This window comes from Desmodus rotundus, chromosome 1 (genome assembly GCF_022682495.2).
Source record: "Desmodus rotundus isolate HL8 chromosome 1, HLdesRot8A.1, whole genome shotgun sequence".
NCBI classification, from domain to species: domain Eukaryota; kingdom Metazoa; phylum Chordata; class Mammalia; order Chiroptera; family Phyllostomidae; genus Desmodus; species Desmodus rotundus.
Window position 1 is genome coordinate 1,803,763 of NC_071387.1, and position 18,819 is coordinate 1,822,581.

Below are 18,819 nucleotides of genomic sequence, written 5' to 3' on the forward strand. Positions count from 1 at the left end.
CATGGCTGGGAAACCCAGGGGTTTTGGGGTATCCCAGTTCCTGCTTCCACAAAGCATGTCAGTCTATTTGGTGCTGAGGCCAGGAGTCCGCGCCGCTCTGGGGGGACCGGCCAGCAGTGGATACTCTGGTCACTGCAGCCAGGCTTGCCCGCACCCTCGACGACAGGGGTTAGTCCAGAAGTGGTGTGGCCCCTGCGCTCGGGGGCAGCAGGCCTCGTGGGACATTGCTGAGTGAATGGACCCTGAGTGAATGGACGGAGCTCCCACTGCCCCTGCTCAGCCTGATTGGCAGGTGCTTCCCATCCGTTTCAACTCCCATGTGAAGCTGGGGCTGTTCTGGAACTCCCTCCCCAGGTGCCAGGCCTGGTCTGGGCCCTAGATGTACCGGGCCCTCTGCCAGTCTGACCCCAGCCGGCCTGACGGCAGCTGGCCAACCCTCTGGGCCCCCGGGAAGTGGGTGGAGCTGGGCAGGGCCTGCCGCCACACAGCCGCCCCCAACACCAGGGCGGAATCCAGCACCTTTGCCATCCCCAGCCCTCCCACCAGGACACAGAGGAAGATCACCCCCGAGGCAGGGCTCACCGGGTTCCCCTCGGCACTCCTGGGCTCCGCTCCTGGGCCGGCACTCGCTGGTGGCACCCACGTGCCCAGCCCGCCTGCCCGTCTGCCCGCACCCCTCCATGCCTGCAGGGTGGCTGCTTTCTGCTGTGTCTGTGGCCCTTCATGGAGTGACGGGGGGAGTGACACGCATAGTCACTTGTCTCCATACAGGTGGACAGGTGGCTCCCACAGCCCTGGTGGCACTCAGTGGGTATGGAGAGAGGCTGGGTACACCCCTGACTTCCGGAGGCTGGTTGGGAGGTCCCCCTTGTCCCTCGGTGTGACGTTTCCTCCCGGCTTGCAGCGTGGGGCCGTGGTCCGGTCTGCGGCACCCACGGCCATCGGGGCAGCAGGAGCCAGGCCTTTCTGTGTGGCCGGGCTGCCCCTCGACTGGGACCTCCCCGTGATGCCCCCCTGGGCGGGTGCATCACCTGAGCCTGGAACCTTCTGCCTGGCCCCGTGCTCCCAGGCGGGGCTGCGGGCTCCCTGGCTTCCCCTCTCCCCCTCCTGCGGCCCTCCTGCCCAGCCACTCTGTGCGAGTCACTGTCCCTTGTGGGGTCCTTGTGGGCAGCGTGATTGACCTTCAGGTAACGGTGTGTGAGTTCAGGGCTCACTTCTCACCGGGAGGGGTCACCAGGCTGGACTGCGGGTGGCCTCACGCTGGGTGGTGGCCTTGGAGGGCACCCAGCCAGCATCTGGCCACAGCATGGGGGTGATGTGGAGGTGCCAGGTGTGGGACCCCTGGGGCCACCTGAATAACAGGAGACGGGAGGCCACTGCCCGGGGGAGCAAGTCTCAGGCTGACAGGGAGAGCTGCCTCCCACCGCGGCCCATCCCTGGTTACGTCGTGTTCACAAGTAGGGTGGGGTCCCCCCACCCGCATCAGCTGGGATGTCTCCATGAGGTCTCCTACCAGTGACGCGTCCGTCAAAGCTTCTCAGAGCCCCTGGCTTTGTGGCTGGGAAAGGAGAGCTGCCAGGCTGGGTGAGGACGAGGACGGGGAGGGGATGACTAAGGACATTGGGAGTTGGGACAGGGCCCAGTGGCACCTGTCCCCAGGCCCTGCTGGTGGGGGGGGGGGGGCTGGGCAGCAATTCCCCTCTGTCACCCTGTCTCCTTGATCCTGCCTCACCACCCCCTCCCCCCGGGGGACTGGGGACACCGAGGATGTCTAATCGCTGAGTGCACCCTGCCTGTCACCCCAGATGCACCCCCAAAGGCACTGAGCCAGAGGGTGGTTGGTGGTGGCCATGGAGTGAGACACAGGCATCCCACAGCGCTGCACCCTCCGGTCCAGAGGGTTAGGGAGGCCGCCTCGGCCAGGGGAATGGTCAGGGGAGTGGTTGGGGTCGAAATCCTTGAGAAATAAGTTTATCAGCTGAAACTTCAGGATGATGGTGCTCCTTCCTTCCTTCATTCACCCACCCACCCTCCCCAGCTATCCAACCCAGCTATCTGTCCATCCAGCCACCATCCATCCATCTGTCCGTCCACCATCCATCCGCCATCCATGTACCATCCAGCCATCCCCCACTTGGAACCAGCGGGGTTACCTCCCACACGGGGCCACGTGGAGGCCGGTGTGGAGGTGGGGGTGGGGGCCTTAGCCTTCTGCCTCCGAGAGGCATGAGGTGGGGACTAAGGGGGGCGGCAGGGAAGCAGCTGTGCTGCCGTGGGCTACACTCGGCGGTGATCGCCGGGCCCCTGGCTGCCGTGGTTCACAGCCCAGTGGGGCGGTGCTCCCCGCTGGGGTTTAGGGGCCCCACCACTGTGCTGACTGGAAGGGAGGCGGGACTAGGTGGATCGGAAGCTGAGGGCGGCTCTGCTCCGGCAGGACCCAGACGGTAGCTGGCTGAGTGAGGGTCCCTCCCTTTTGTGCAGGTGGTGGGCTAGGCGTCATCTACGGCCCCCTAGAACTGAAAGTAGGCAGTTCTGAGAATCCGAAGATGGAAACCCTGGTGGCTGTTCAGCGGGCTCTTACATTTTTCCTGGAATACAGTGATGGGGACTTTGGACGGTGCAAGCACGCCCCTCCCCTTCCCCTCTGGTTGGCTGGTGCTGCCAGCCCGCCGCCCCACTGTGCTGCAGAGCTCGCAGCAGACGCTGGGTGGGGTCTGGCCCTGTGCCCAGGCCTGGCTACAGCCCTGCCGGACGGGCCACAGAGCCCCAGGGTGGGGAGGCCTGGGGATCCCACCGTGGCCACAGTGTCCCTGACGGAGGGGCCAGCATGGTTCTGCTGGGGTGCTGGGACCCCAGCTGCCCACCCCTCTCACCCAGAGGCGGTGCCTGGAACCCGGGTCTTGAGTGTCCTGTGTCACAATGGCCACGGCTGTGCACGTTGAGTGGTGCAGGCAGGCCTGTGGGCGGGGCCGTCCAGGTGGCCACAGGGCAGACACAGGCCCCCGGCCAGATCAGCACAGGTTCCCAGAGACCCTGGGTCACTGAGGGAAGGGGGAGGGGGGGTCGAATTGACCTTCTAGAGAGATAAAGGCAATGTTATGCTCTGACCCCACCCTTCCCAGGGCCCGGGTCTGGGGCAGCGGGAGAGGAGCAGCCCCGTGAGAGCCCCCTGGATTGTAGGCAGCAGGGGCTGCAACTCCGGCTTGGGGGCCACTCGGACTGGGGGGGGGGCCTGAGGGGAAGGTCACCCCCTGCTGGGACAAGTGGGACCCGGAGGAATGCTACAAGTTCCAAGGCCCAGAGAGCAGGTTCTGGGAAACCACAGCCTCCTAACCGTGCCTCAGGGTGGGGGGACACGCCGTGTGGCACTGCAGGACAGGTGGCCTGTGCGTCACAGCCATCCTTACCAACAGCAGGTGCTTTCGAGCATGCGTCGTTCATTTAGAGAGGAGCAGGAAATGGAGTGGAGTTCAAGCCCAAGGCCCGAGGCAGGCCCTGGCGCGCCCTGGGGCCAGAGCCTGGCTGCCTCCCGGCCTCTCCCCAGCTCCTTCTGCAGGTGGCGGGCCGTGTCCTCGGCGGGCAGCGCCTAGGGGAGGTGGGGCTCTTAGGACAAGTTGAAGTGGCACTCACCTTGTCATCATCCCTCACACCTGCCTGTCTTGGCCCTGCTGTGACCATGTGTGATGATGGATGACAGCCCCGCCCACAGGGCAGGCTCCGCCCACAGGGCAGGCTCCTCCCCCTGGCCTACTGCTGCTCCCAGTTCCCCCTGGGACCAGAGGGGTGAATGATGAAACCCTGGAATTGCGGTCTGGTTGCTGCTTTGTTCTGCAGGCCCACATGCTGCCCCCGGCACCAGGCTCCAGGGCTGGGGGTGGGAGGCACCGAGGTCAGCAGGTGCCCAGGGCCCCCTGTCCCTGAGTGTCCCTAGGCCCTGGGGCCGGTGGTGTGCTGGCAGCATTGGCTGGAGGGCCAGTTGGGGCGTTCAGGTTTCACTTTGGCCACACACCCTTGCAGCTTGAGGTGACGACCCCAGGCCCTCATCCCGTGTGCCCTGCTTTACTCCCTCATCCCCTCCCAACCGCAGGCTGGCCGCTGGGGCTCTGCCTGTGCGCAGAGGAGCGGTCTGCCCGGGGGTGGGGGTTCCACTTGCAAAGGAAGCGGCTGCTGGGCCCGAGAGGCCCCGGCCACTGTCACCCGTCCTTGCTCCGAGCACTGAGCAGAGGCGGGCAGGGGCCAGCCAACCTCAGAACCACTTCACATTCCTGCTGACACAGCCACCCCTGCCCTGGGTGCCGCCCCCGGCAGCAAGCCTGTTCCCTGGCAACCCGCCGTGTCCGGGGCTGGCTGGCTGCGGGGCCGTCCTTCTCTGCAGGGCTGTGGTCTCGGTCCTGCAGCTCTGCCTCTGCCCGCCGGGCCGCGGAAGCCCGCTGGTGGTCGAGCTGCGGTCTCTCTGCGTGGCCACATTTCGTGTCCTGCAGCTGTGCGGTGAGGGGGCGGCAGTGCGCCCCCTTCTCCTGGTCTTAGCTCTGGAGGAGCCGGGGCTGCTGGTGTTCAGAGGTGATCGTGGCAACGGCTGTCAGCAAGACGCAGAAGTCCTCCCCCTTGGGTGGTGGGGGGACGGACCCGTCCCTCCGTCCGTTGTCCGTCCTGCTTGGTGTCCTCTGAGGTGTCACTGCAGTTGTCCCTGCGCCTCTTTCCTGGGTCTTGGTGCTGCCTTTTGGGCACGTGGCTGTAGGACCTCAACTGCGCGTTCCCAGATCCCTTCCCCCGCCTGCTTTAAAGATGGCCTCCGTGTCCACTCTATCCCGGCTCCGTGGCGGGACCTGCTGCCAAGGGCGCCAAGGCCAAGTCTGGCTCATCGGGCTCTGCGCTGCGCAGCTGGGAGCGGGGCGAGGGGCCTTCCCCGCCTGTCCCAGAAGACGTGGTCTCCTCCAGGCCACAGGCAGGCTCCTGACTCTGGGAGCCGGGGGCGGAGATTCTGCAATTCTGTAATTTGGGCTGAGCGGAGCCGGCCTTTCCCCTGGAGGGTGGCTCCCTTGTCACAGGCAGGCTGGGAGCACTCTGGGGCGGGAGCGGGCTGGTTTGGGGGAAGTGAGGGAATGCTGGGAGCCTGGCGCTTGCCCAGCCCCTGGGAGAGCCGGAGAGGCAGGGTCACAGGGCACCCAGACGTCAGAAGTCTCCCCACAGATGCCTCTGGAACCCGTGCTGCGGGTCCCAGCCCTGGCATGTAGCCCAGACCCTGCAGCAAGGAGCCCAGGCCCCCCTCTCACCACCAGCTCTGTGGGACTGTGCCTGGTGCAGACTCACCTGCCCCCAGACCCTGGCCGCAAAGGGGTCTGGGACACTTAGTTTCAGCTCCCAGGCCCTGCAGAGCAGGAAGGCCTGGGGCAGCCTGAAAGGGGGCGTGCTGCCCCACTCGGGTGACCCCACCGACGGCAGGCTCCACAGCAGCACCGAGCTCACTGCGGGACCCCCTGGGTGCGCTGTGAGTCTCAGGCAGAGATTGCCGGGCGGAGCACGGGGGCAGCACCATTGGTTGCTCACCCACCGAGTGGGAGAGACCGTGGAGAAGGTGCTGCTGGCTGAGCTCTGGGCACTGGGGCCAGGCTGGGGGCTGTAAGTGGAGCCCCTGTCACTGTCCTTGGGCAGGACATGCCTCACCATTGTGGTGGGGCTGACACTGGGCTCGGCACACCTGTCCCAAAGTCGGGCTGTTTCCCAGCAGGGCTGTCATCCTGATGGAGGAGCCAGGGCTCCTGGTTTCTTGAGAGACCGTCCTTGAAGGGGACAGGGCACGGCGTAGGTGGGCGGCTCCCCGTCCAGGGCAGGATGGCCCACGGAGGACCTGTGCTGCCGGCTTTCCCTCGGCCACCTGCCGTGGCTTTTCTAAAACATAAACACACTCTTGCAGCCCAGGGAGGCCCTGGCGGCAGGCGGGGTGGCACTGGGCCTGGAAAGGTCTGGTGGCCTTTTCAACTTGTTGCAACAGCGGCCTGTAAACAGGTCCCGTAAGCTCCCGCAGAACAGCTTTGCCGCCAGCAATCGAGAAAACAGGGCCTCGGGCCTGCACGTCTGGGAAGAACATCACGGGCAGGATCCTTTGTCCCTCCCCTGGCCACCGCCAGTGTTGGCACCGAGTCTCAGAGATGAGCCAGCGCTCGGCACGGTGTCACAGCGGCAGGTGAGCCAGCGGCTGGCACGGCTGTCTCTTCCCACGGTCAAGTCCAGGCCTGGGGCTGTGCCGCGCGCCTGTGCCGGCCTCTGCCTCTCGTGTCAAGGGGACCAGCTTTGGTGGGGGCCGCGGGGGGCAGCGGGCGGGGTGGCCAGGGCTGCACCCTTTGGAGGTGCTGCAGATGTGCCAGGGGCTGGCCACACTCCCACGGGGCTGGGCTCTGGGCTGCAGCCCGGCCCCACCCAGGGAGGTCGGAGGGGTGGCCTGTGGGGGCCAGCCTGGACCGCGCGTGCTGGGCCCTCGCTCCATCTCACCTGGCAGTTTCCTCACCGAGGCGGGAAATCCTTTTCCTCAGATGGGTGGTCTCTTTAGTAAGCGACAGAGGATGGCCACATGGCCGAGCTGTAGTGACGATGCCTCTGGAGGCAGGGGACTCAGGACTCTGGGACCTGGGGACACTGTGGAGGGGGCCGTGCTTTGTGACAGACAAGAGCGGCTTCCCTTTCCCGCCACCCAGTCTCCGCATGTGCCCTCCCCAGCCTGGCTTGTCATGCCTGGCAGGGGGGCAGCGGGGCACAGGGTGCCCCTCACACCACCCTCTGGCCCCATCCACAATGCTGGCCCTCCCAGGCACAGGGCCTCGGTCCGTCTTGTCTGGACAGGCAGTGAGGCCGCATGGCCACCTGCACCCCCACCCGCGCCCCCACATGCTCTGACCGTTGTGCCAAGCTCCAGGGACAGCAGCCGGCTGCAGGATTCCTCAGAAACCGATGAATGGGGAACCGGCATTGGCGGTCCTTTCTCACCTGAATCTCCCACTCTTGTTAAAAAAGTGGGACTTTGCTCTGAGTCCCAGGCACATAGGCTGGTGAGCTGATACGCTGAATAGTTAAGGGGGGCCAGGGACCCAAGGCGCAAACTTGGGAGCAATGGATGCTGACCTTCTGGTAGCAGGTGTCAGACTTGAACGCAGCTTGGTGTAAGCATTATTGGCTTGGGCAGGTGATCGCTCCTTCTTCAGGTACAGCTTGATCTAGGAGCCCAGACAACTTGGTGGGAGTCTCTGTGTTCTGAGACAGGTCTGCCCCCATCCCGGAGATGGCTGCCTGCAGCTGCAGACTCGGGGTCCATGAGTGGCCACAGCAGGGCTCAGAGACTCCCTCCTTCCCAGAGGGCAAGTTGTAGGATGGAGCTGCCTTGGCCTGGTCCAGTCTTCTGCCCATCCAAAACAAAGCACCTGGGACTGGGTGGTGCTGTGCTCTGATTGGCTGGGTGAAGCTCAGGTGCCCCAGTGGCGTGGGCGTGGCTAGCCACACCACACCCACCTGAGGGCCCACGGCCGGGTTCCCCAAATATCCAGGGCAGCTCCCCAGCTGCACGTGTGCTGTGTCACTGAGTCCAAGTGTGGGTGCGTTTCCACCACCGGGACCCCGAGGGGCCTCTTGTTCGTGGTGACATCTGCTGGACTTTCCTCGTGAAACCGGCTTTGTTTAGGGCGGGCACTCGGAGGCCATTTTTGGGCCGGGAGGCAGTTGAGCTCTGCAGTCGGTGTGTGTCTTCCGTGGGACGCCAGCATGTCTCCTGCCCTGCTCCGAGGAGCCCTGGAGGAGGGTCGGGAAATTTTGGGAAGGGGTGCAGGGACCAGCTCCTCCCTTGCCCTCGGTTCTGCACTGCCTGGCAGGCCGGCGCGGTCTCCCGTTCCGGCAGAACAGAATAAAGCTGTAAACCCTCGAAGCTCCACCCCTGCGCCCTTTTGAAAGGCCCTTTGAAACATGCAACACCTGACCTTTTAGTCAGGGGCGCTGACCGCTTTCCCCTTAGGCTGTCAAGTAGAAAGTGACAACAGCCAACACGACAGTAGCCGTCCGGTGCGATGCCGTCTTGAACCATAAATGTACAGGTCGCAGAATAATAGTTGCATCTTATGGGCCCCTCGTGTACGAAGGTTGCGTCTGATTGGTTAGTTCTTGGTTCCAGAAATCCTTATATGCTAAGTATAGGCACCTGAGTCTTTAAAAAGTCACTTTGGAGCAAAAGGGGTAGGTAATTACTATTATTTTTTGTAATCAATCAAAATTATCTTTTTTGTGAGATTGGCAAAAAAACATGGCTTTTGGTGGGCTGCAGAATTTTCATGATTAGTCTGTGCGCCGTGAGGTGAAGAGGGTTGGAGCCGCCGCCCTCAGCTGCCGGTGCGGGGTAGGGGGGAAGTCGCGTTTTCCCTGCCCCGGTCTCCGTCGGGGATACCCTGCGCCCCGGCCTGGCCTGCCGCTCTCCCTCGCGGCCTCTGGGAGGCGCAGGGCAGATTTTGTGAGTTGTTGGTCACTCGCAGACCCAAGCTGTCCTCCGCAGCCCCGCAGCCAGCCGGATCTACCCGGCCTTCCAGCCGCGGCTGGGGGTGCGTTTCCTGAGGCTGCGGGAAGAGGTGTCTGGAGCCTGGGGCGGGGAGGGGAGGGTGTCTCGCGTGTAGCCCTTGCCGGCTGAGAGCTGGGGAAGAAAAGCAGTGTCGGCTCCGGGTGGCCGTCGGCGGAGCACGCAGGCTCTGCTTCCGGCGTGTGGACCTGCAAGGGGACCCGGGCTGCCCACCCGGACTTGTTCGTTTCTCCCAACTGGGATCCCTGCCCGCACCCGGCACCGGCTTCCGGGGCGGCTCCGAGCTGGTTTCCGGTGCACCTACCACCGCCCACCCACGCTCCTGCACAAGCCTGTGGCTAACGCCCATCTCCCCTTTGTCCTTTCAGCTCAACCAGCAGATCTCCTGAAGGTTCTAGATTTTCAAAACCTGCCCGACGGAATAACCAAGACGACAGGCTTTTGCGCAACGCGGCGATCTTCCAAAGGCCCGGATGTTGCTTACAGGGTCACGAAAGATGCCCAGCTCAGCGCGCCCACCAAGCAGCTGTACCCTGGTAAGAGGTGCAAGGCGGCGTGTGCCGGTGGTGGGGCAGGGGTGGGCGAGTCTCCTCTTCCCGCCTCCAGCCAGGAGCCTGGCGGGAGCCTGCTGGGGTGGCGAGAACACACTTGCTCCTCCAGGATGCCTCTCTCGTGAGTCCCGCTTGATCTAATGAGAGGGAAAGCCCAGCCCCGCTGTCATTGTCCACCACCCAAGGTGGATGCGGGGGGCCTCGCTGTCCCCACCCCTCTTCCAAGCAGGTGTGTGTCCATCATAGACAGGCTGCCAACACCCCCGATGCATCAAGGGGATGTGGGTTCCTGGGGACGAGGTTAAGGGAGCCCTGGGGGTCGTGGGAAAGGACATGCTTCCAGACAGAACCTGATGGGGGGCAGTGACACCAGACACAGGAGTCCCACGCTGCTCCTCCCAGCCAGAGAGTGCAGGCTTTTCACGAGAATTGATTGCCAAGGGCCAGAGCTCTGCTTCTAATTACCGACCTGGAGCGGCAGGCAAGTTGTCCCTGCCGCCCTCCCTGCCACCCAGCCGTGGGAGCAGTATTCCACACCTAGAGTTAATTACGCTCTCGGGGCTTGTCTGGACGAGGGTGGACAGGCCAGTGATTGATAACCTTTCCCCACAGCCTAAAGGAGCCCATCTCCCAGATTCAGATCAGAAAGGGCCTGGGGGCCTGGGGGCAGCACACCCCCCTCGGGAGCCTGCCAAGATTATGGGAAGGCTGTGCACACCGTCTTTCTGCTGCCTTGACCGTGACCCAGGCTGTGCTCAGGCTCTCCTTTGACAAGTCATGCTCCCTGCTCATCCCTTGTCCCCATAGGGCCCTGGAGGACACACCCCCCATTGTGGGTGCTGCAGAGTCCTCCTCTGGCCCCTCCCCCCACCAGTTGGTACCCCCGCTGTCCTGTCCATCATCTGCCCTTTCTAAGGACATCGCTTTGGGTTGGTGACATTGCTCGGGCACCGAATTCCTCCAAGATCTCTTAGGGAACCCACCTTTGGGTGCCTGAGTCACCCTGGGGTCAGCTGGCCGGCCTCAAGACTGTCTCCTCATCATTGTAGGCCAAGGTCACTGCCAGGCCCCTGGGTCACTCCCACAAGGACAGTGGGGTCTCAGTGCCCATGCATCCAGAGATGCGCTTCTTGACCTTTTGGGGCTCACTCGTGGCTTTGGCCAGAGTTGCCTGCTTCCTGCCCGTGTCTCCAGTTTGGAATTCCCGTCCCGGGGAGACGGAGGGTGCTGACAGCCGGGACTGTGGTGGCTGCATGGTGGGAGCAAGGCCCGCGGTGCTGTGCCTGCCCAGTGCTGCCACAGTAAAAGGCTGGATGGTGCAAACAAGGCGTCTTACCTTGGCGCTGACCTGTGGTCCGTTGCTGACGGTTCCTGTCATCTGACCCCTGTCACCCAGGTCAGGGCCAGGGGCAGGACATGCCCACTGGACTTTGGGTCCGTGCACCCGTCTCCCTCTTGCGTTTCCCTGTGGCAGGAGGGCCCCGGGGCTCTCAGAACACAGGCTGGTCATTGGAGGTCAGGGAGGGATTGCCGGGCAGTGCGGCACAGGGTTCTTTAAGCCCGCTTTTCCCTGAGCTCGCAGATGAGGACCCGGTGAGGCTCCTGCAGGGCCCTCTAGCCTTCGTTAGCTTACGTGGTGGGTGGGTCCACGAGTTGCAGTCCCTCGGTGCAGCCTCTTGCGCCGGAGGTCGCTTCCAGCCTGTGGATGTGGGCCCTTCTGCGGGTCCCCAGGCGCCGAGTCGGGGAACTCTGAGGGGCATCCTCAGAGGTCCGCGCAGTGTGACTCTGTGTACCCTGACCTGATGGAACCACACAGCTTCTCTGTTCCTTGGAGCCTCAGAATAACACGCCCCTTGTCACCTCTTGACTTTGGTGCCCGTCCCCAGAGGGTGGCCGAGTCTGGCGGCGTCTGGGACACCCGTGTCTGATGGGCAGAGAAGGGACAGCGTGGCCCAGTGGCCACAGCACAGCTGGGGGTGCGGTGGCCCCTCCTCTGTTCCTGTGTCAAGGATTGAGGTCCTCTCTCTATTTTGTCCTCCACCTGCTAATTTCGGGGTGCTGAGACTCCCTTCCTGTCTGGGATCCGAGGCTGGGCTGGACATGGTGACTTCCCCCGGCCCCTTTGGCCGTTACCCTGGGCTTCCCTCCATGGTGGGTCTGGGGCTGCAGCATCAGCCACCCTCCAGCAGAGCACCCTGGCTTAGTAGGTTTCAGTGTAATAGCATGTGCACACAGTAAACACCTACTGTATACCACCACTGCTCCAGGGCCCGTGGGCCTCAGCCCATGTGAACAGGACTTGACGTGAGGAAGCAGCAACGGCCTCTTGCCGAGCCCGCCCCCATGGTGACATTTCTCTGAGAAATAAAGTCCGCAGTGATGGTGGCAGCTCCATGGCCCCAGCCCGTGGTGGCGAAGTGTGCCAGGATCCGGCTCCTGTCAGGACTGGGGGGGTCCTCTCTCGAGGGGCTGTAAGTCTCACGCTGTGCCTGGGCCTTTCCTTACTGCACCTCAGCCAGGGCTGGGGGCCTCACCCAGCTCTCCCAGCCGGCCTGTAGGGGACACTGGGTTTCACTGCTGGGAGCAGCTCTGTCCCCTCCCCCGAGCTGCCCTGGCACGATCTCTCCACCCTGGTCCTACGGTGCACACAGAGGCCACAGCAGGCGCTCTCCTCCGCCCCTAGGGAGTCTCAGGACACCCTTGGCCTGGTGCTCTGGATGCCCCATTGGCCCCTGCATGGCACCCGCACCACTGACCACAAGCAGAGGTCCGCTGCCCAGTCACGTGGCAATTCTGCCAGCAGAGGGCATCCATGGATAGCTTCCTTGCTGGGCTTGCATGCTGGGCCATCTGGTTGACCTTCTTACCTTCTGAAAGGAACAGCTGATAATGGCTCCTTTCCTCCCCGTGCGCTGAGCCAGGTCCACCGCCCTCGCTCACACCACTGAGCGTGAGCGGCTGCCGCGCTGGCTCTGCCCCTTCCCTGCTCAGTGTGTCTGCCTGGCCCCTGTGGGCGCTGCTCCTCCTGGCCGGTGCTGAGAAGCACACTGGCCCTGGCTGCACCCCACGCTGATTATCCCCCGAGCTCCAGACGCTCTGTGGGCCCCCGGGCTCTCGACAGAGTTGCAGATCTCGCACAGTGGCAGGAGAGTCGAGGGGTTGCCTGGGCGGGGTGCGGAGGGGTCTGGAGCTGTGGGGCGGGGCCCGCTGGGTTCTGGCTTTTAAGGAGCTCGAACGGTTCCTGGCCTGTGTTGCAGGGACGCCCCCACCCTCCACCACCACAGGCTCCTTCCTTTGCTTGTTTCGCTCTTTGTTCTCTGTTTCTTTCTACTTCTTTTCTGTTTTGCTCGTGAACTAGGAAATGGCCAAAGTGCAATTCCAGTTGACCCCCTGCCTCTTCCTCTTGCCCCCACGGCCGTCAGAGGGTGCCGAGTAAGACACGCCCCGCCAGGCCCAGCTTTAGGCACTACAGGGGGCGGGTGGGGGGGTGCGCCAGAGATGCACCTGAAACAGCCCCGTCCCCAGGAACTCACATTCTGGGAGGTTCTCACGAGGACTTATGCACAGATGTTTTAAAGCGTCGCAAATGAGAAGACAGCATGGGAGGCTCATGGCTGGAAGGACCAGTTAGCTTTGCATTTGACCCAAGCCTCCAAGAGGTCAGGCTTGGCTGTGTGGGGGTAGAAGGGGCTGCAGGAACCATTTGATCAAGGGGCAGCTGTGCAGCCGAGGGCCGATTGCCCGGGCACACAGCGGGTGGCCAGGCCCCAGGGCGGGCTGGGGTTGGGCTGCGACCTGTACATGGGGTTGGCGGGGGGGCTCCCTGGCGGCCTCTCACCTCTGTCCTCCTTTGCAGCGTCCGCGTTTCCTGAGGACTTCTCCATCCTCACCACTGTGAAAGCCAAGAAGGGCAGCCAGGCCTTCCTGGTCTCCATCTACAACGAGCAGGGCATTCAGCAGATCGGCCTGGAGATGGGCCGCTCCCCGGTCTTCCTCTATGAGGACCACACGGGGAAACCGGGGCCGGATGATTACCCCCTCTTCAGGGGCATCAACCTGTCCGACGGCAAGTAAGTGGGCACCCCCCAGCGGCCCAGTCCTGCTGGGGGGTCTGGGCAGGCCCCCCAGAGCCCACGGGCAGGCAGGGGCCTTCCAGCGAGCCATGCTTTCACGGCAGCAGGTGCCCCAGGTGTGCACCAGGCGGAGTCAGCCCTGGGCTTGGAGTCCTGGGTGCTGGGCGCTGGGTCCTGCTCTTTCTTGCCCCTGGGACCCTGTTTCCCTGGCACAGTGCACAGCAGCACACCAGACACCAGCCTCTAAGTTCAGAGGGGACTCAGGAGATGGTGTGACTGTACCCGACTTGCTCTGCGGAGGATTTAAGGAATCCTGGTGGGCACAGACACATTAGGTGCGGGAAGGAATGATGCAAATCAGGTGGGCCTTCCCAGGAGGCAGTCGGGTGCATACCTAAACCCCGGCTGGTTGGGAGTCGCCTCGGCGGGGGCCCACAGTCTGAGGCCACAGGCCAGGAAGACCTTCAGGGCACATTGCGTGGGTTTCACATAGAGCCTGGGTCCCATTCTTCCCCGTCAAACTCAGTTGCTCCATTTGCTGTCGGGTTCAGGTGGTCCACGTAAGGCTATACCCCCGTGTGTCCTTGCCTGGGCCCCACTGGCAACCGCACTGCTGGCTTCAGGGCCTGTGGCTTCGGACCGCAGACCTGGGCTGGGAGATGGGGCGTCGGAGGCTCCCAGAGGGTGGGGGCTCCTCTCGTGGTGGTGCGTGTGTGGCTGGGACTTTGCAGAGGCTCTGCCCCACCGCAACGGTGCGGGAAACGGGGCTCCTTCCTAGGGACCCCAGTCATGGGCCATGGGGTTGCCTGTGCCGGCGCTCTGTGACCGCCCCCTCCACCCGCCCCGGCTGTCTGTTTCTCTGCAGGTGGCACCGAGTCGCGCTCAGTGTCCACAGAAAAAACGTCACCTTGATCCTGGACTGCAGAAAGAAGGTCACCCAGTTCCTCGACCGCAGCGACCACCCCATCGTAGACACCAATGGCATCGTCGTGTTCGGCACCCGGATCCTGGATGAGGACGTGTTTGAGGTGAGCAGGGGGGCCGGCTGCCCCCCTCGCCGCCCGGACAGACGCTGGCGAGCGACCACTGCCTGGAGGGAGCCGCTGCGGCTGCTGTCGGGGGGCCTGTCTCCTCCGTTGGGGATGGCTGGCATGCCGCCATGGCCGTGGTTTCTGTTGGTCTGAGGCCTCTGCTGTGTCCTAAGGGGTGTTTGCGGCCTGTGGGGATGGAGCGGCCCCATGAGAACAGTGGGGGCCACCCTCATCCAAGGGGACCAATATCCGTGTCTTCGGGGACCAGCTTGGGCAGGACTCTGGCCTTCCGACATCCTAGGGCCATCAGGGTGGATGTAGGGGGCAGAGCTCGGCCAGCGAGTGGAACTTGAGGAAAACAGGTGTGGCCACGATTCAGCGCTGCTCTAAGTCCGTGGTGCCCACTGTGCCCAGCCCGGAGCCTGGCTTTTCTAGAAAAGTCTCAGGAGCTGGACAGAGTGGGCCCTGGGAGCCCCACTCCAGAAAGCCCCCTGGAGGCCCGCAATTCTCTCCTTCACCGACGCGGGCTCAGCATCAGACAGCATGAGGGACTCGCTCGTGCTGCTGGGGGAGGCGACCGCTGCCAGCGCCCAGTGCTCCCGGGTGCTGGGGTGCATCAGACCCCTGGCACCTGCAAACGGTCAGACCCCTCGGGGGTCTGCTTCCCAAGGGGCTGCAGCGGGCCTTGGAGCCTGCATCCCAGAAGGCACATCGGCGACTCCTGCTGGCTTCCGGCTTTTACACGCCACGCTGTGGAGAGGGCTGAGGTATGGAGATCGCCCGGTGGGGTGGTCTCCGGGGGCCACCCCCAGCTCTCTGATCCCAGAGGCGGGGCAGGACGGGCATGTTCCCGCCCGAAATCCTCGAGGGCTCACATGCTTGGCCACGTTCGAGTGTCTACATTCAAGTGTCCACGTTCGAGTGTCCACGTTCGAGTGTCCACGTTCCAGTGGCCTGATTGCGTTCGGCCAGCCCCCACTTCTCTGGGGCTCATGCAGAGGTGGGGCCCCGGGTCTGTGCATCCGCTTGGTGGTGGGGCTGCCAGGCTGGACGTGTGCTGGCCCAACCCCGTGGCCCTGCCGGGGACACTGGGTGGGGGAGGATGCAGTGTGATTCCCCCCGTCCCGCTTTAGTGGGACTGCTGACGGCCGTTCAGGCTCCAGGGTCTGCCGGAGGCTTGTATTTCTCTACATCTCGATGGGGCCCAGGGGCATAGTTGTGACGGGGTGGGTGGGGTGTGGCGCTGGCCTGTGTGTGGTCCCCGGGACCCCAGTCCATTCTCTCACGTGCTGGGATGTCTCTGAACCTCAGCTGTTCCACCTGTGAGATGGGATCATGGCAGATGCGGCAGCTTCGTAGAGCTGGGGCCAAAATGCGTGAGGTCGAATGTGATCCGCCTGGCATGTGCCTTCTTCCGATGGATGAAGTGCCCGAGAGTGTTAGCCGGCTGTTCTTCTTATCAACCCAGCGTGGAGTGGGTGGTGGAGGGGGCTGGAGCCCAGCGTCAGCCTGGCGTGGGTGACTGAGGAGCCGTCAGAACTGCCACCTGTGCATGGAGCCGGCTGAAGGCTGGGGAGGCGGGGCTGTGGGTCCTGCTGAGCCTGGCGGGCCTCGAGTGGAGTGGGGTTTCAGGACGTCCAGGCCCATGGGAAGGCAGGGTGGGCTGTGCCCTCATCCCACCAGCTCCGCCAAATTTTGCCAGTTATGGCACGGTACCGGTGACCACGCGTCTGACCAGAGACTCGGCGGGGTGAGTTGCAGGTGGCAGGGCTGTCCTCCCCCAGGCAGGCTTCCCAGCTCTCCGGTGAGCCTGGGGGTTGCACAGAGTAGGATGGAGCTATTGCTGGTGTAGGTAAAGCAGGTGACATTGGTGAGCTTGGGGATGCTCATTCGTAAAATGTGGGGACTAGCAATGATGCCCCAGAGATGTTGGGGCGCTTGCCGGGGCTCAGTCATGAAGCTTGGGTACCGGCGCAGTGACTGGGTCCCTGCCGGGGCCACTGCCGCCACCGCCCGTCCTGCTGCAGTGGAGGTGGGAGGGCGTGCCGAGATTGGCGGTGTGTGGCAGGTGTGAGTGACTCAGGCGTGTGGTAGCTTTTCTGCGGTGTGCACATCTCGGCAACTCCTAGGGCCTCGTGGGCTCGCACTGTGACTTTTATTGGGAAGAGTCAGGAAAGAGCTTAATTGATCTTTAAAAAATTAGGATCCTAAAAAAATTCTGCCTCCTTGATGTTCTCAGTGAGCCAGAAAAGCCGTTTTCCCCTGGGCACAAACGCACACAGAACATGCCACGCCAGGCGGCGCCCCCGCAGGGGTCCAGGCTGGTGGCCACCGGTGCTGCTGCTCCCCGGCCTGTGGAGACACAGCCCCATCTGCCCGGCGGGGACCGTCATAGTGCTCTCTCCTGACTCGGGGAGTGTGCGGCCCACAGCCGGCATCCCGTGTCCCGTGGCCGTCCCCACCATTACTGTTACAGAGGGGAAGCCAGTCATAATTTTCTGAAACAAGTGGGTCTCGAATTGAGCGGCCCGTGTTCCTCCCCTGCTGGCCTCTCACTCGGAGGCTGGGGACCGCAGGGCAGGAATCTGTCCCAAATCCTGGAGCGCCACTCTGTGTGGTCACGGCTTCGATTTGAGCAAGAGGGGTGGCCCTGCCAGGGAGAGATGTTTTACGACCACATGCTGTTTGCTCCCTGAGGGACAAGTTTCCGTAGCCCGGACCTCCCTGGCTGTCCTTCGACCCGCACGTGCCAGGAAATGCGCCCGTCTCTCCCTGTGTAGACCATAGACCGGCGGAACCGTGATGCCCGGTGGCCCTAGCCCTTTTTTTTTTTCAATCTTTTCTCCTGCATGGGGCAGTGTGATAAAGTTGGGTGGGGTGGCCTCATATTTCCAGCTGCCCTTCATCTTGTAGCAAGTGAGACAGAATTTTTATTTCTTTTGAAATAAAAGTGATTTAACTCCCTTTCCACTTTATCCACGTAACTTGCAGAGGAAGCTTCCTAAAAGGAGGGGCCGGCACCCCGGAAACCGCTTCTCCAGCAGCCACACTCTCCCCCTGGAAGGGGGACCCCCCTCATTAGGAGCCGGTTGGTCCCACAGCTCCATCCACCAGTGGGGAGCCTGAGGATTCTGGGAGTTGGGTGGAGGGCCCATCACCCGGGCCCCGGACACTGAGTTCTGTGCGCTGTCCCAGACAGGAATAGCTGAACTCAGGAGTCTGTCGGGGGCCCTGGGGTTGCCCCTGGGGTGTGTGGGGCTGCACAGAGGCCCCCGTTGTTGGGAGTGAAGCACTGTGGGGGGAGAGCCGGGGATGGAGGCCAGCAAGGCCCACAGCGCCTTCCTGCAGGGCAGCGCCCCGTTGCAGCCGGGGCCTGCTGGGTGCAGGCGCCAGCCTGGGTGTGGGACCGAAGCAGCATCAGCAGCCTCGGCCTCCCCACACCTGATGTGACCCTGGCGTGACCCTGGCTCTGACTAGTGCGCCCTGTGGTATGGGGGACGTCGGACATTCCAGTCCCTTCCAAAGCCACCAGCTCGCTCTTCCTGGGAATTTGTGTGTCCTGTCCCTCCTCCTGGATGTGGCTGTGCTCTGGTCTGGCAGGCTGCAGGGGTCCCAGGGCGTGGCTCCGCCCCACAGGGAGCAGGTGCCCAGCAGGCTGGCAGGACTGGTCGGGAGCCCTTCCTCAGGCCCCTTATCACTGTGCGTGGCTGCCTGGGCAAGGTGCGTCTTGTTTCCATCAGGGCTCCGGAACGAGCGCCGTGCTTTTGGACACAGCGGGCCTGCTAGGGAGCGTGTGAGGGGACAGGGGTGTGTTTCCTCAGTGGCCGAGCTTGGCGGGAGGCCCGTCCTGGTCAGTGCTGGCCAGTGGGGTCTGCAACAGCACACCACCTGTGTGCTCAGCCTCCCTGTCAGTCCTCCTGAGCCCGGGAAGCCGCACCAGGCAGGGTGAGTAACCCGCCGAAGGTCACCCAGTAAAACCGCAGTGAGGGGGGCTGGACCCCAGACCTGCGACTGCCAGAGCCCGACGGCCCCGCTCTGACGTTGTGATGGACTTCGGGTGCGACGGTCACAGCCATAGCCCTGGAGGTGCCCTGGCCCGCGGGGTCTGTGAAGCCCGGGAACCTTCTAGGAAAAGCCAGCACCAGCTGTCTGCAGGGACAGTGGCCTTCCCCGTGCAGTCAGTGACCTTACTGTCCCTCAGCCTGGACTCCTGCCTGGCGCAGGTGGCAGGCAGCCTGCTGGCTGTGGGCCCGTGACCAGCTGGGCATTGGGAGGGTGTGGCGGCTCAGCAGGGGCAGGTGGGAGCGGGTAACACGGGGACGAGTTGCGGTCTCCTGTGGATGTTTGTGCCAAGGGGCTTTTCTCTGGATTTGTGCCTCCAGGGGCCGGGGCGGGCGGCACACTCTGAGGACGTTTCTGCTGGCCTGGCCGCTGCTGGCTTAGACACCCAAGGCCCGGGTGGGGTGGGGCGACGGGCCGTGAGGACCCCTCTGGTGGCCGTGGGTTGGCAGAAAAACCCTGAGTCAGGTCTGACTGTCAGGGACGCCAAGTGACGGCCCTGGCTGGCAGGAGGAGGCCTGGGACGGTCTCCTGGCTGAGGCCATGGAGGTGAGGAA

General features: G+C 63.6%; 1 protein-coding gene across 2 annotated transcripts in view; it reads left to right on the forward strand.

Moving 5' to 3' along the window:
• The window catches only part of COL5A1 (collagen type V alpha 1 chain), a 116,935-nt gene that overhangs the window by 16,915 nt on the left and 81,201 nt on the right, over positions 1 to 18,819 (forward strand). For both annotated transcript variants that reach the window (XM_053919085.2, XM_053919086.2), the window contains exons 2-4: positions 8,917 to 9,084; positions 12,956 to 13,169; positions 14,038 to 14,200. In XM_053919085.2, the coding sequence (XP_053775060.1) occupies positions 8,917 to 9,084; positions 12,956 to 13,169; positions 14,038 to 14,200 (545 nt within the window). The remainder of the gene's footprint in view (positions 1 to 8,916; positions 9,085 to 12,955; positions 13,170 to 14,037; positions 14,201 to 18,819) is intronic.